Source organism: Mus caroli, chromosome 6 (genome assembly GCF_900094665.2).
Source record: "Mus caroli chromosome 6, CAROLI_EIJ_v1.1, whole genome shotgun sequence".
Classification (NCBI taxonomy): domain Eukaryota; kingdom Metazoa; phylum Chordata; class Mammalia; order Rodentia; family Muridae; genus Mus; species Mus caroli.
The window spans coordinates 18,322,564-18,339,377 of record NC_034575.1 but is presented as its reverse complement, the minus strand read 5'-3'; the positions used below and the strand labels follow the sequence as shown (position 1 = coordinate 18,339,377).

At 40.1% G+C, this 16,814-nt stretch overlaps 1 protein-coding gene across 2 annotated transcripts in view; it reads left to right on the top strand.

Moving 5' to 3' along the window:
* Window positions 1-16,814, top strand: part of Aass (aminoadipate-semialdehyde synthase) — a 52,775-nt gene that overhangs the window by 27,355 nt on the left and 8,606 nt on the right. For both annotated transcript variants that reach the window (XM_021164534.2, XM_021164533.2), the window contains 7 exons: window positions 6,676-6,735; window positions 6,982-7,049; window positions 9,369-9,490; window positions 9,658-9,784; window positions 11,108-11,218; window positions 11,309-11,417; window positions 12,334-12,474. In XM_021164534.2, coding sequence (XP_021020193.1) covers window positions 6,676-6,735; window positions 6,982-7,049; window positions 9,369-9,490; window positions 9,658-9,784; window positions 11,108-11,218; window positions 11,309-11,417; window positions 12,334-12,474 — 738 coding nt within the window. The remainder of the gene's footprint in view (window positions 1-6,675; window positions 6,736-6,981; window positions 7,050-9,368; window positions 9,491-9,657; window positions 9,785-11,107; window positions 11,219-11,308; window positions 11,418-12,333; window positions 12,475-16,814) is intronic.

Sequence of the window (16,814 nt, the reverse complement as noted above, 5' to 3'; positions counted from 1 at the left end):
AAGACAGCAAGTAGCATTCCTCCATGATTTCTTCAAGTTCTTGGCCAGCCTTCCCTACGTGATGGACTAGTAAGCCAAGATAAACTCTTTCCTCCAGTAAGTTCCTTTGGCCAGTATGGTTTATGACACTGACAGAATGAAATCAGAACGTCACCCAAGGCTCGTCGTCAAAGCAGCACCAAACTCGGCTATTCCTGTGGATGCTCCTCTGTTCTGATGTCACTCTCCAAGCCTGCTGTCCCTCTGTGTCTAAACCCTTCCTGCAGTTGCTTATTGCCTGAACTTTTTTTTCTAGGGTTTACACCTCGTATTTAAAGGAGGGATAGTTGTTAAGAGCTCAGTCTCCTAAATCTAACGTGAAACTTCCTGATGCTAGAAAGTGGATTGCGTTACCTTGGCTCCAGGAGAGTATTAAGAGTAGCCATAAGGGCTGGCAAATTCCTGGTTTTAAGTCCTCCTTGTCCATGTGAAAGTTGTGTACTGTAGCCCACCTTGTATTCTGTTAAATGTTGAACATCAAGTAGTCATGTGGATGGATGTGACTACTAATATTTTCTTTTAAATTTCTATTTATTTATTTATTCTTCTCCCATGCAATTCATTGTGACCTCAGATTCCCCTCACTCTATTCCTCCCAGTGCCCCCCCCCCCCAAGATCTATTCCTTCTCCATTTTCCTTCAGAAAAGAGCAGGCTCCCCAGGGATATCAACTGAATTCAGCATAACAAGATGCAGTAAGGCTAGGTATAAACCCTCAAATCAAGGCTGGATGAGGCAACCCAGTAGGAGGGAAAAGTCCCATAAGCAGACAAAAGAGAGGTACCCTCAATAGGACCATCATTAGGATTCTTATGAAAACCCCAATATAAAGAATCAAAGCATGTATGCAGAGGACCTAGTGAAGACCCATGCCGGCCCCTATGAGCCCTTCGTAGTTGGTTCTATGGGCTCTGTCCTCCTGGTGTCCTTGACCCCTCTGGTTATGATGATCCTTCCTCTCCTGTCTTCACTGGGGTTCCCGAGCCCCACCTAATGTTTGGCTGAGGGTCTCTGCATCCGTTATCAGCCAGGGGAAGAAGCCTTTCTGCTGGAGACTGGGCTGGGCCCTGATCCTATGAGTACAGCAGAATATCATTAGGAATCATTTCATTACCTTTTTCCATTCTATTTTATTTTGCTCAGTCTTGTTTGGTTCGACCCTAAGTCTCTGAGCTCTCCAGCTTCTAGATCCTGGCAATCTAGGCTCTCTGTCCCTCCTTCCTCCACCCGGTCCCTTCTGTTTCCACCCCCATCCACCCACAAAAGTCTATTCTGTTTCCCTTTCCCAGGGAGATCCAAGCATCCACTCCTGAGACCTCCTTGTTATTTAGCTTCTCTAGGTCTGTGGACAGCAACATGATTATCCTCCATGTAACAATTAAAATCCATTTATAAATGAGTATGTACCATGTTTGACTTTCTGGGTCTGGGTTGCCATGCTCAGAATTATTTTTTTCCTAGTTCCATTTGACTGCAACTGCTATGATCTCACTAATTTAAAACTGTTTACAGTGTATTTTTATTTTATATACCCTCTCCTTCCACCTCCAACTCTGCCCAGAAACCCACAAAATATCTCCCTTCTTAATTCATATATTAAAAAAACAACAACTCCTGAGGACTATTAATACTGCCTGTATGTATTGAATGAGAAGCCATCTACTAAAGCACGGGCATCTTACCCCTAAGAAAAATGACTGTCCCTCCTTGAGCAACCATCAACCACCAATAGCCGGTGGCTGGGAATGAGGTCTTATGAACCCTTCCCCCATCTGTACTTGCCCTGATCTTGTAGAAGTTTTGGGCAGGTAACAATATAACCTTGGTGGCAAGAGCAGGTGGCAACCTGCTTGTCCATACCACTGACCTCCTACTTGTCTTTAATAAAAATTATCATTCAGTGTAGTACATTTCATATTGGTATGTGTGTGTGTGTGTGTGTGTGTGGGGGGGGTCAATTCAGTGAATTTGCAGTAAACATCATGAGAGTTAGCCAGTGTGACTCATCATGACAACACTCAAGAATACAATTTTTATTAAATAAAAGAGTATAAATATAAAGCTTTTATATTATGTAAAATATAAAGTGTTAAAAGTATCAAAGGCATGTGTTGGGTAAGAGTGAAACATGCGTACAAGTAGCATTAAATAGCATTAAATTTGCATTAAATAGACTGTAATATATATGTATACATATATACACACATGCATGTAATAACAATGATAAAAGAATCTATGCATTTGAAAGAGATTGGGGAAAGTAATACATGAGGGTTTGGAGAGAGAAATGGGAAGGGAGAAATGTTATAATCTCAAAAAAAAAATCTCCTACCATTTAAGAAAAAAAAAGTGAAAATGGTCACATTGCAATGCGAGCCATAGGTCAAAGGTCAGACAGCACTAGCACCCCCCACTTCTTTGTTCTCACCCAGTACCCGAATCACTCTTCTTTTCAACCATTCCATGTCTGCTGTCCTGAAGATTTTGGTACCTTTGAAAGATATTTGTGCTTTTATGGTGAATAATAGTAGCAGGCACCTTGTCTCTTTGCTCTTTAAATCCTTTTTTGTTAACAGGTTTCATTCTTTTAAAGTTTTATACATACACACTATGTATTCAGGTTACCTTCTCCTATCTTCTCCAGCATCTGACCTATCTCTCCAAGCCCTGCCCCTGACTGTCTTCAGTATTTACTTCGCTTTTGTTTAGTGTTCTTCAGAGTTTAATCAGAGCTGTCTGTGTGGTCGTGCACGGGGACTAACTGTCAGAACTTAGTCTGACTACCGGTGGGCATACAAGTTGATACCATGCCTCTCCTCAAGTCAGAATCTATTGGTCATCAGTAGATCAACAATAAATTCTACAGCCCAGCTCAGCCCAGCCCTCTCTATAGCTTAGTGCCAAGAAGGGCCAACTTGTGTGGACCTAGTGCCAGTACAATAGCCATGGTTGTCATATCTGTGTTGTTCTTAGAAGTTGGTATTTTACAGCCAATCTCCCCATCCTCTGACTCTTTGGTCCCTTCTACCCCTTAGAGAATAGTTTCATCAGAAAATCTACTACTTACTATAACATTTTCACATACTTTTACATATCAAAGACTTTTGAACTATTATAATGGTGGTTATATTTTGCATTCATCAAGGTTATATGATTTTGATTTGCTAATATGATAATTTCTGTCAACTGATTTTCAAATTAACCATGTTTACATTCATAGAGTAAACTCAACTTAACCACAATGTATTAACCTTCTATTTGTAACCAAGTTCGGGTTGCTAATAGCTATATCAACATCTGTTTATTTTAACATTGGTTGACATTTAGGTGGTTTTCTGTTTGGAGATATGACTAACAATTTTACTCTAAAGAGTTTTTCTAATATATCTTGAGTATGTGTGTATTTGCAGATGCATGTACACATGTGTTTTCATGTATATCTATTAATTGTACTCTTATTGAGTTCACACATCAGTTTATCACACATCAGTTTATCTTGTTTAAGATTATTATGCTGGGAGTGGTGGACACACCTTTAATCCCAGCACTTGGGAGGCAGAGGCAGAGGCAGGCAGATTTCTGAGTTTGAGGCCAGCCTGGTCTAGAGAGTGAGTTCCAGGACAGCCAGGGCTATACAGAGAAACCCTGTCTTAAAAACAACAACAACAAAAACCAAAAAAAAAAAAAACCCATTATTACATTTGTGTTTATGAATGAGTTTAATGTAGTTCTTATGTGCTGCTGTCTGTGTGTGGAATCCATATCTTTGTGTGAGTTCTGGGAATTTTTGCTCTCTCTCACAGTAAATATGGGCAAACACAGTAATACTCTGATGTGTACACACAGCCATACCATACTCTGAATGGTTGTACTGTCTTCAACTTTTTCTCCACTGAACAAATTAGTTCACTACTTAATTTCTTAAAATATTTATTGAATTGTAAGTATATACGTTTCTTATAGATCACTGTGAGCCATTGTGCGAGTTCTGGGAAACACACCTGGGTCTTCGGCATGGGCAACAAGTGTCCTAACTGTTGAGCAATCTTTCCAGACACCTAGTCCCTAGTCTATCACCTCTGAAGTTGTCAGTGAAGTTTTTGGACATGGGCGTCAACAACTGGACTTTTAAAAAGAATGTAACACAATGGCTTCTGGTCTAGTTCCTGACAATGTCCTGTTTGTGTCTGAAACTCCATTGTCCCAGACTTTACAATATGCCTCCCCCATTGACATTTTGGTCTTTCCAGTTCCCATCAGAATGGCCCATTAAGCTTTGCTTGTGATACTTGAGGGCTTCTCTAGCCCACACTCTTCCATATTTTTCGAATGAGCTTGCATCTAAGGACTATGACTCCTGTGGTCCAGTTTATCATAGCAAAGGCCCCACTTGCCTGTACCAACTTCCTGTATAGCTTTTCTCATTGCTGTGATCAAGTATCTGACAAAAAGCAGCTAAGAGAAGAAAGTTTTATTTGGCCACATAGCAGAAGGGATGACAGTGGTGGTGGCAGGAGCGTCAGGGTGCTTGATTGTATTTGGGAGCATCCAGAAGTAAAGAGAGGATGAAAACAAAGTTAAAACATAGACCTCAAGGAGTGCCCTCAGGGTCCCACATTCTTCAGCTTCACTGCTTCAGAGGCTCCGCGATCTTCCAAAGCAGTGCTACGAAGTGTTCAGTCAGACACAGGAGCTGTGGGATCTCTTCCTTACATACTGTAACAGAGCTGTGGGGTCTCTTTCTCACATACTGTAACAGAGCTGTGGGGTCTCTTTCTTACATACTGTAACAGAGCTGTGGGGTCTCTTTCTTACATACTGTAACAGAGCTGTGGGGTCTCTTTCTTACATACTGTAACAGGAACTATTTTAAAGTATACATGCTACTCTATTTTCCCTCATTCTTACTTTTTTCTTTATCATCTATTTCCTTCTATTGAAAATAGTTTTTTCTCATATTTTCTATTCTGATTATTATTTTTCCTCCCTCTACTCCTTCCCCCTCCTCTCCACCTCCCTTCTTATCAGGATTTACTCACTGTGTGTCTCTTGATGGGGGTGGGGGGCAGGCAGCTCAGGGGTAATAATAAAATATAGTGGAATAAAATATAAGAAGATAAAACAAAAACTAACACATCAGAACTGGATGAAACAAGTAAACAGAAGAAAAAGAGCCCAAGAGAAGTTACAGAGACCCATGCATTAACACACTTGAGTCCCAGAAAACCATTAAATTGAAAGCCAGAATTTGTATGCCAAGGAGCTGGTACCGACCTGAGTCGGCCCTGTGCATGCTGTGTCAGTCTCTGTGAGCTCATAGGAGCTTTGGTCCTGTTGACTCAGAGGACGTTATCCCTTTGTGTCCTCCATCCCCTCTGGCTCTTATACTCTTTCTGCCGCCTCTTCCAGCAGGGTTTCCTGAACCTTGCTGAGAGGGATTTGATGGAACTATTCCATTTAGGGCTGAGTATTGCAAGGTCTCTCACTTTCTGCATGATGTCTCTCTGTGTTTGTTCCCATCTGCTGTAGGAGGAACTTTCCCTGATGGTGGCTGAGCAAGGCATTAGTCTGTGGTACTAGCAGAATGTCATTAGAAGTCATTTTATTGGTACATTTTTGTTAGTTTTTTACTTTTGACTTAACACCCGTACAGATTCTGTGGTATTACAGGGCACAGGCTTGGGGATGATAAAGAAGTTTCATTTCTCTTGGATTCAATAACTACTTGTTGACTATCTGCTTCAGATGCACAAAAAACAATGTTATATTGTTTCTAGTATCTCCTCCTTCTCCCCCCCCCCCCCCCCCCCCCCCCCCCCCCCCCCCCCCCCCCCCCCCCCCCCCCCCCCCCCCCCCCGCTCCCTTTCCACCACCTCAGTGTAATGATCTGTTCCTTATTTGGGTAAGTGTTCTAGACCTTACCCTAAGAAACTTCTGACTGATACTCTGTTGGTTTCTGGATCTTGAGAAAAAGAGAAGGCTTTTCAGTTGTGGTAGGAAGTGGGTCAGGTGTGATGGCTCATACTTTTAATCCTAGCACTCCAAGACAGAGGTAGGTAGAGCTCTGTGAGTTCAAGGTCAGTTCTAAGAAACTCTGCCTGAGGTTTCAGGAAGAGAGGGAGAGAGGGAGAGATGGAGGAGGTGTCTTCTGTCAATATCTATCTGATTCAATCTTCAAAGAAAATGGACAGATTATAGATACTATTCATTATTCCTGAGTTTTGAAGTGTTCTGTTCCCCATAAAACTAAATATGACCAAAGGGTCTGCAGTGAAGTTTGTGGGCTCGTTTGCTTCTTATGGAACAGCTTGTAGTTTTGGGATGGGATAGAAGCACTCAAAGGGAAGACTATGCTCTAATACTTGGGAAATTTAATATAATACTTTGCTTATGAAAGGAGAGTTTTTGTGTGTTCTCAGCAAGCAAAGGTGATTACAATCAAATTTTAGTTTTAATATCAGACCTTGCCTTGCAACATTAGATTTCTTCACATGGAACTATCTATGGATTTTTATGGCATTCATTTATATTTAGCAATATTCGGAAAACGTTTTCTTTAAGCAGAATTTTAGTCCGGTGATAAGTGCCCTTTGGCCTCGGTTTTGTTGACCTCTCCCCTGCTCTCTTTCTCCACAGTTGTTATCCGATGCATCACAACCTCTGGAAAGCCAGAACTTTTCTCCAGTGGTGCGAGATGTAAGTGATGAGAGTCTCTTCATGGGAATGCAACCTTTTCCTACCATCCTTTTCAATTATTCTCTTTGTGATGTGTACTCTTTTCATTCTTTCCTGACATCTCTCTGTTTCTGCCCTTCCCATTCTTTTCTCTCCCCACTCCCTCTCCCACACTTCAGTTATTCTGTCTCTTCTATCAGTCATGTGTTCGTAGTCCTAGGACTAAATGTTGAATACTAAAGGACTGTCTTGTGTATGCACGTCTAGGCAGTGATTACGTCCAATGGTCTATTGACTGACAAATACAAATATATACAGAAACTCCGAGAAAGCAGGTATGTACTGATAAAAAAAAAAATTCTGATATTGTACTTTATTCTTACCTTGCATTTGATAGATATGCTTAAAGGTTTCATGGAGAGTTATAAATATTAGATTTATATAGCATGTACACTTTGATATGTTAGAAATCTAAAGCAAGCAACAACAGCTGGAACCAGCGTGCTTTTTCTTTGAGGAGCAGCATCGCATTCCCACGGCAGTTCAAAACCGCCGGGGTCTGGCCTGCCAGCGGAAGAGTGGAGCAGTGTTGATGTTTGAATAGTTCTGTGGGTCCTCTTCAGTTTGCACACAGTGATTTCTAAATTCATCTTTCCACCCCCAGAGGAAGTCAGCATATTAACCCTTTCTGTGGTGCTTTCTGCTTGGGCTTTTGTTGAAGGTTTGGACTTTGATTTGTTCAGTATGATGGTTAGCACAGTGGGATCGTGAACAGAAATGAACAGAGACAGTGAAGAAGGCAGCCGGTGAGAGGAGAAAGGTGCCCTAAAAAGCCTGTGAATCCATCAAGCCAGCCCTGTGCTTCCTTAAAAGACTCTGCTGTTCAGAGTCACGAAACACTGATGTTTCTTGAAATTGTCTTGTTCCCCCCACAGACTGTACTTCCACTGGTCTTTTCACATTTTGCAAAATAATATGTAAGCTGAATTGCTGAGAGAAACCAGGGGGGAAAACAGGACACAATAGAACACCCACCTTACCTTTTTTTTTTTTTTTTAAAGTGGTCCTTGCTCCAAGAAATAAAGAGCTGTGCCAGAATCAAGTTTTTTTTTAACACACACACACACACACACACACACACACACACACACACACACACACGTTGTGTTTCTTAATATGTGTTAGCTTGTGTAGAACTGCTGATATAAATGTGGCAATGGAATCTTTTGGCATTAAATGCTTGAGTATTCTTTCTAAAGAATTCTAAACTTCTAAAAGCATTCCATATTCTAACATTCAAACTGCCTTTATAGTTCTGTAAGAGAGTTTCTCATAGGGAAGCATGTATTTGCCTGTTATTTATAATTCTGTTTATCCTTGTTACCTGGATGATTCCTCACTGTGAGGGTAATGATGTGTCAACCAGTCTGTCATTTCCTCAGTCTGTGCATCGGAGCTCCTGGGGCAGCTGGGCTGATTGGCTGCGATTCCTGGAACTGCCTTCTTTCATTCCCTAGTGTATTCTTATGGCCGGAATCTGATCATGGAGATCTTACCTAGAAAGGGAATTTACTTTAGTCTTACATTCTTTTCATTGCTCAGCGCAGTGACTATTAACCTGGAACTTGGGGTTAGGGGTACCGTTGATGTGGACTGAATTGGAATCTAGGAGTGTTTTAAACATTTTATATTGGTACATCAAAATAATGTTTTATTTATACAAATTATATAAGGCACTACTGGAAAGAATATCTAGTAAGCAGGTAATGGTGGTTCTTTTAGTTAAATGGATGAGAATCATAGTTGAAGGAGATCTCCTATCAGTAGTGTGCATGTGCTTCTGGGTGAAGATGGATGGCAACATTTTACATTAGTATTTATTCACTTATTACAAATGAAAAAGTTGGCAGATTGCAATGTGAGAATACCCTAAAGACCCCACCATCCGAGTTTGCTGTGAACCCCCCCCCCCCCACCAGACTGTGCCTATAGATGCGTGAGGACATCTGGGAATCTCTGTTAAAACCATTTGATAATCACTCCCATACTCAACACATAATGAAGTAAACAATAAAGGGTTGTTGTTGAAGCAAGACGCCATCACTACCACAGAGGTCATTGTTTGTCAAAGTACAACCTTTAACAGAATACATGGGCCAAGAATTAAAATACTTTCTAGTCTTAATATCTTACATTAGCCTAAAGATATTTGACAAAACAGGTTTTGATGCAGGTAGCAGTAAGCCCTTGTTCAGGCTGTTGTTTCCTTGGACTGTGGTGAGGAGGAAATAAGGTATCCAGCATCCAGACACAAGATCGTTTGAGTAAATACTTCTGGGAGGACAAAGTATGAACCAAGTTATTTGACTGTAAGTAAGCAGAGAAAAAAGGAGCCCAGTCCTCATTCTAGCTTCAGAATTCATGGAAGTCTGTAGACCTTGAACATCTCAGAGGCCAGGGTCTATTATACAAGATCTAAAACAAATGGATGAAGCATGTCTTTCTAAAGAATTCCTAGGACACTTTTACTGAAAGCAGTGCAGGGAGATTTCGTTGCTTCAGCATCTAAGTTTCTGTTGTGTTTGGAGATCACACAATTTTGTTATTTAAAAGAAATAAACTTAATTATCTGCCTTCCCTTCTTTTTCAAACAGAGAACGCATTCAATTCCTTTCAATGAGTACCAAGAAGAAGGTTTTGGTTCTTGGGTCTGGCTACGTATCTGGGCCTGTTTTGGAGTATCTGTCAAGAGACAACAATATAGAAATAACACTAGGTAATGAGTTGTTTTTTGTTTTTAAAGAATAAAAACTAATTTCATTGCCTGTTGAATATGAACCTTAGATGATTTTTACCTCTAAGTTTTGAAAAGTTGTGGAGATATGAAAATGTCTCCAATGGAATGAAATCTTTAAAAAGTGGATTTTTGTGTTCTTGAAATAGGCTCTGACATGACGAACCAAATGCAGCAGCTGAGCAAGAAATACAACATTAATCCTGTCAGTTTGACTGTTGGCAAGCAAGAGGCAAAGCTGCAATCCCTGGTGGAATCCCAGGATCTTGTGATCAGGTAGTGGGCAACAAAAAGTTCTCTGTGCATTTTTTTTTAAGATTTATTTATTTTATGTATATGAATACACTGTAGCTGTCATCAGACACACCCAAAGAGGGCATCAGATCCCATTACAGATTGTTGTGAGCCACCATGTGGTTGCTGGGAATTGAACTCAGGACCTCTGGAAGAGCAGTCAGTGCTCTTAACTGCTGAGCCATCTCTCCAGCCCTGCATCTTGTTGTTTTAATCTTCTCTTATTTTCTCCCTGTCTCTCTTTCCTCCTTGCTTTTTCCTTCTCTGTCTTCTCTCTCATAAACATTTAATTGAAGAACATATGTGTGAAAATATAAATAAGTATGAGAATGGTATGGTGTGGTGGTACCTTCCTGTATTTTCAGCACTTGCTTGAGGCTAAGACAGGAAAATTGAAAGTTTGAGGCCAGTCTGGGCTAATTGATAATTTTTTTTTTTTTGTCTCTGACTCTTTGTTTCAATATTCTCTCTGTCTCTTGTCTTTTTGTCTCACCATCTATCTCTCAATATCTTTCTCCCTCACACTCTTCCTCTTACACGTGTATGTTTATTTGCACACTCACGGGTGAGCAAACAAACACACATACACTCATACTCTTGAATCAAAAAAAATCACAATTATGTTGCACAGCGAATTGCTGCAACATTAATACATTTTCTAACCACTATCCACATCAAGAAACAATGTTGATAATATCCTATAAGTCCTCTTACTAACCTTTGTAAACTTGTTGACTTTATCCCAGAAGCATTGTTCTTTCTTCTAACATCTAGATTAGCTTTTTGCATGTCTTCAAAGTTTGTAGAATTGGATTATTCAGTATGTCATTGTTTGTGACTGCCTTCATTCATTTGATATTGTGATTATGAGAACTGGCTGTGTATGCTCTACTGTGTGAACTTTGATGGAATTTCGTTGTTTTGATTTGGGCTGTTATGAACATGCTGCTAGACACCCTTCAGTGTTTGTCTTATGCTTTTAGTGTTAGGAAACTAGAAATAGAATTTCTGAATTACGAGATATTTGTGATTCAGATGATATCTTACATGCATACATAGACAAGCATAATGAGCGAATGTAACAAAAAGAAAAAGAAAAATTACAGAAAGGATTAGTGAAGAGCACTGTATGGTAGACAGCAGGACAAATCTGCTCTGTAATTCAGAAGTCCTTGGTCATTTCTGCGAGAATTCTTTAATTTGGGCGTTTTCTTAGGACTGAGCTGTGGTATAGTTCAAGCATCCTGGAAGGGGAGAGAGGACTGGAAACCAAAGCTTCTGAGTCTCTTCTCCCTCTGTTTTCAGCTTGTTGCCTTATGTGCTTCATCCTGTGGTGGCCAAAGCCTGCATCGAAAGCAGGGTTAATATGGTCACTGCAAGCTACATTACACCAGCCATGAAAGAACTGGAAAAGAGGTAAGCCACCGTCTCCAGTAAGGTGCCACCTGGGGATCGTTCCTCCTCTGTGTCTGACTTTTCCATTTTCTTCTTTTCTACCTGTGGCAGTGTGGATGATGCTGGCATTACAGTCATTGGTGAATTGGGATTAGACCCTGGTCTTGATCACATGTTGGCAATGGAAACAATTGATACTGCCAAAGAGCTGGGAGCCACGGTGAGCAGATATCCCTCAGGGGTATAGGATTGTCTTTTGCTTCTCATTGGTGATTTGCTAGACTACGGCTCTTCCTTTGACTAGGAATTAAAAAAAACTACAGAACCTACAGCTACATCTGAGGAGTCAAACAACAACTTGGGTCTTAGTAACAGCTCTAGAGAAATAGATGTTATTGTAATCATTGTGTTTCTTCAAGATTTTGCCTTTGAGACAGATTCTTTGATAAGATTTTGCATTTAGAAGTTAGAAAAAAAACCTTTGGGATATTTGTCTGTTGTTTAATTAAGTAATTACAAAAGACAAAGAATAACTGTATATGTATATATGGTCACTCAAATTAAGTGATTTGGAGTTTTTACATATATATATGTTTTTGGATATAAAACTTATAAGAACTGACAAAGAAAAAGTGAATTAATAGTTGAATTTTTATTTATTTATTTAAAAGATTTGTTTTATTTTCATTTATGTGTATGTATATGTTTGCATGTACATATACACATGTGTGTGGATGCCCTCAGAGGCTATAAGGGGGTATTGGATTTTCCAATATGGCTGGGATTACAGGAGGTTGTAAGCTGCCTGGCATGGGAATGAAGCATGGTTCTCTGCGAGAGCAGTAAGCACTCTTAAGTACTGACCTATCTCTATAGCTCTAACAGTTGAAATTTTAATGAAAATTTAGCTATTATCTCTATCAGAGTTTATATATTTTTTCATATACATATATATGTGTGTGCATCTGTATATATAATCTGTGTTAATAAGTGTTTGACTTCAAGGATGTATATTTGAAAGCCTCAATAACTTCAAAAAATAAATAATTCACCAGATTGATATCATTAACCCTAATTAATACCTTAATAATTAGTCTTCTTAATATTACTGATTTCATTTATTTCTCAATTTGCAGGTTGAGTCTTATGTTTCCTACTGTGGTGGCCTTCCAGCCCCTGAACATTCAGATAATCCCTTGCGATATAAATTCAGCTGGAGTCCAGTGGGAGTCTTGATGAACATAATGCAGCCTGCTAGCTATCTGCTCAATGGGAAGGTAAAATAGGCGCATCTTGGGAGCGTTGGAGATAAACACCTGCAGTGGTGGCCAAAGCGACTCCAAACACTTCCCCCCAATATCAGTGTTGTCTGATCACAGCCATGCACATGAACACACATGTACATGAACACACATGTACATGAACACACATGTGCATGAACACACATGTGCAAAGGGTTGGTATCCTCCTTAGATGAACAGTTCTATCTCAGAGAAAGCTTTGGAGAAGCAGCCATCCGGTGTGTGGACTCTCTTCCAATCAGCTAAGTTTCTGTCAACACCCAGCTCTTACTGACAAGTATTAGTACCTGCCCTCCCTTGTCTCCACTGATATTTCCTAGTGTATATTTTTCTGTTCTATTTAATGAGTCACCTTTAATTTTTCAACCAATCCTGTGTTCGTTCTTCCTTCTTGGCTCCTTCTGAAAATGGACTTCTCATCTTATTTAGATATGTAAATAATGGTTATATTTCAAGTGACTTCAGTATGACACATATTGAGTATATTTACATTATCTTCCAAGTGATTTCAGCATGACACACCCCGAGTTAGACTTTGGAATAAGCACCAAAAATAGTGACAATAGCTGACTGACATTCCTGAGTTCAGAGAATTCAGGGCTGGATACAAGTGGCCCTCCACATGGAATGTTTGATGCATCAGAAAATGAAACTAATATTTCTTCTGCCTATGCTATCTAACAGTATTATTAGTATTATTTTCATGATTATTTTTTTAATAATGAGATTAAGGCATAGACAGGATGGCCAAGGCCATCATCTGAGGCTCAACCCTGGTTTCAACCAACTTCAATGGCAGTAAAATTGCTTTTACATTAACTTTTTTATTGCGTGTGAAACCTATGGGCATGTGCATCCATGCCTATGCAAGTCATGGCGCATATCCAGAGGTAAAGAAGACTAGCAGGAACTGGTTCTCTTCTGCTATGCAGGTTCAAACTCAGGTCCTCAAGCTTGGTGGTAAGTTCCCTTACTAACCATGTCACTAGCTCCTCCGAAGCCATGTAGGATCAGATCACATTTTGGATTAGGGGAGGTCGTAACTGGTCAGACCACTTGCAAATTCCTTTTCCAGATAATATGAAGGGAGAGAGGAATGAGGAAAGATTTGTCAAAGGTTATAAAATTACCATGATCTGGGAGTTAAGAGCCACAGGGTGAATATAGTTAGCAATCACAGAGTTTGTTTTTGAAAGGATTTACTAAGAAGCAAGATGAATGTTCCTGTCAGCTATGGTTACTCAGGTCTGAGAGATCAGCATGAGTGACAGACATGGCTGCACATTAAATTATGGTGAAGGCTTGAAGAGAATGAATGCCTAAAACTGAGTCCTGAAATTTTTAAGTTGCTTGACTTTGGAGAATTTTTAAATCTCACCAAGTGATTTTAAGGAGCAGCCTAACTTGAGAACAAATGAGTTAGTAACCAGAGGATCACAGCAGGTCAAACCGGACTAAGCCAGCAGAGAATCTTAGGGGCATGCATCAGGATGAGGAAGGATGTGAATGTCGCCTTTATTTCCTCTGATAAAGGGATGAGATGAGAGCCATACCCAAGCTTTATGAGCACATGGCTTGGGCATTTTCTTCTCTGTTCTAACTATCCCTAGACCTAGGCCTGGAAACCTCTACAGCAGTCCTGTCATGTGAATTAATGAAGCCATGTAGGTTGTAATCTGCCTAACAGCAGACTTATTGGCATTCACTGAGTCTTGACCAAATATTAGTGGCAGAAAGAACTTAGTGCTCCAGAGAGCCCAGGAGGAGAAACAAGTTGTTTCTGGCTGCAGAACTTGTGGTCATTTAATTTGAAATCCACCCCCCCCCCTTCCACCCTGAACTCAATTTCTAAAATGGAGTGCATTCTTACTTTTTTTTTTTCCCTGACATTGGAGGATTTGAAGAGAAAACAGGATACTTTTCTTATCGCTGCTAAAATGATACTTTTTCAAGGTCTTGTTCAGATTTCCTCTTGTAGAGTTTCCTGGCCACTTCAGCCTTTGTTCACTATTCTTTTGTCTGAACTCAATCAGAGTGTCTGACACTTAGATACTTGGATTGTCTGGGTCTGAGAAATTTCAGTGATTCAAGTCTATAGATCTGTTCCCCAAACTTTATTGTTAAACTTCTTAAAAATGTCTCTCAGAGCCTTGCCCTTCTGTCCCCTCTGCCACCATCTCCTCTGTCACTGTTCCCCTCAGCCACAGAATGGGCCTTACAGAACTCAGAACTGTAATGATGAAGATAGGTGACCTCACTGTCTCTGGCTTACAGTTGAATCCTTAAACTTTTCTAGTAATTAGAAAGGGTCTATGAGTGAGAGCAGATCACACTGTGCTGTGCTGTGTTCTTGTGGTAAGTTCTAGTCATTGATATTGTTTTGACTTCTAGCAAATCTGATTTCCTCCCCTGTGTGTGGGAGCAGTGACTAGCCTTCTCCTACGTCCATCCCTGTGTAGATGGTGGGGAAAGTGGGAAAGTTGGAAATTCACACATGTGCAAAGGAAGCCCCTCCTCCTTTTTAAGAAATCAAGTTAGCAATGGCTCCCTGTGGTGACTCTAGCATAGCTTTCAGTAGATGCACTCATATCAGAATCCTTTTTGAAAATACTGATCAAGAAATAAGCAAAACCAAGAGGCTCATCTGATACAGTAGAAAGAACACAGATAGTGTGTTAGTTAGATAGGCTTGAATCTGATTCTGTGTCACTCACAGCCTGTTTACAGCTCTGAGAATATGTGTGATTAATGTGGATGAAAAGCACACAAGGTACCTGAAAGACTGAGGGTCCCTAGTAAATAACAACCTGTACCTTTACCATGATACATTTCTTATTGGTTTAATGATGAAGCTTACATTAATCCCAAAGACAGGAGAAAGGAAAGAGACCACTGAATCAAATCACCATACCAAATTAATGAATGCTTTTTAATTGATTAATTAAAGCAAGCTTGTTTTTTAAAAATTGATATATACAGGCTAGAGCTGCCTCCCCCTAAGGCAAGTTTAAGAAGTCAGCGTTGGATAAGAGGAAGACAAGATTTTCATAGCTCAAGGGGAGGGGTTTTCCAAATGAGGGACTTGGTGGGAAAAATTGGTGATAGGGTTATAGGAGCAGGACATAAGCATAACAAGTTAAGTTAGTCATGATGACCTCCTGAAACAAAGGCATGATCGCACGGTGATCATAACCGGGTAGTCATAACCGACAACTGGTCATAACAAGCTTTTGAAACAAACTACTGTTCAAGATGGTTATAATAATTCTTTGAAACAAGGGCATAGTTGCCATTTCCTGGAACAGGAAGTACAGCATCATTTGTAGTTAAGGTGATAGGTGTGACAAAGCCCAGTCCTTGAGAAACAGAAGTTTAGTCATAAACAGGAATAGCCTAGTTTGTCTTTATTATAAGATGCCTTTCAAGCCCAAGATAAAGGCAGGCTGGCTCATCACTTATTTTGAGGATTTGAGTGCTTGTTCTAAAATAGATGCCTATAAGTCACATTGGTTGGGTGCATGTATGAAAAAGAAGCCTTCCACCACAACATGACATGTCATGAGAGGTGCGTTTGCCAGGAGTGGGTCTGGGATGCAAGCATTGTCTGAGCAGAGGAAACCACATGTCCTCTACAAAATGGATAGATGCATTTTGAAGTTCTTAATAGAATAATTAACCGGACAAGGCTTATTTTTGATCCTAAGACACTGGACATTGCTGCTATCATATGTTGAGGAGTGTTACTGTGGAGCGGTCTTCGATTGGTTCATTTTTCTTTGCTACTTAAAGGATTAAAAGGAAAACTCTGTAGTATAGAATGTATTAGAAAAGAAAAATCTCAAACAAGGCAGACAGAATCAGCCGGTGTAGAAAGGCTTTTTATTAGTGGTGAGGAACCCTGCACACAGCAATGCACTGAGAAAAATCCTCAGCAAAGTGGGTGTGTGTGGGACCATGGAAGTTCCAAATTCAGTCTCTTCATGAGGGAAGGGGCAATAGGGGCAGAACAGTCCACAAGGGTTTAAGCTTTCTGGATTTTGTCTCAGATCAGGAGGATAATGAAGAAGCCAAAGTCCTGGATAGGAAGAAGTTAGCTGTCTTGGATATTTGAAATCTGTATTACCTGGTCATGGCTCCTCTCCCTGTCTGTCTGCTTTCAGGGAATCTGTCTAACTCTTGGTTTCTTATCCTCACACTGATAATTTTTCTAAACCACTAGCAGTCAGTATGAGTTACCTGATTTTATTTACAAGTACTAAATGAATCTTGATGATTTTAGGTCTTCCTTCCTTCCTTCCTTCCTTCCTTCCTTCCTT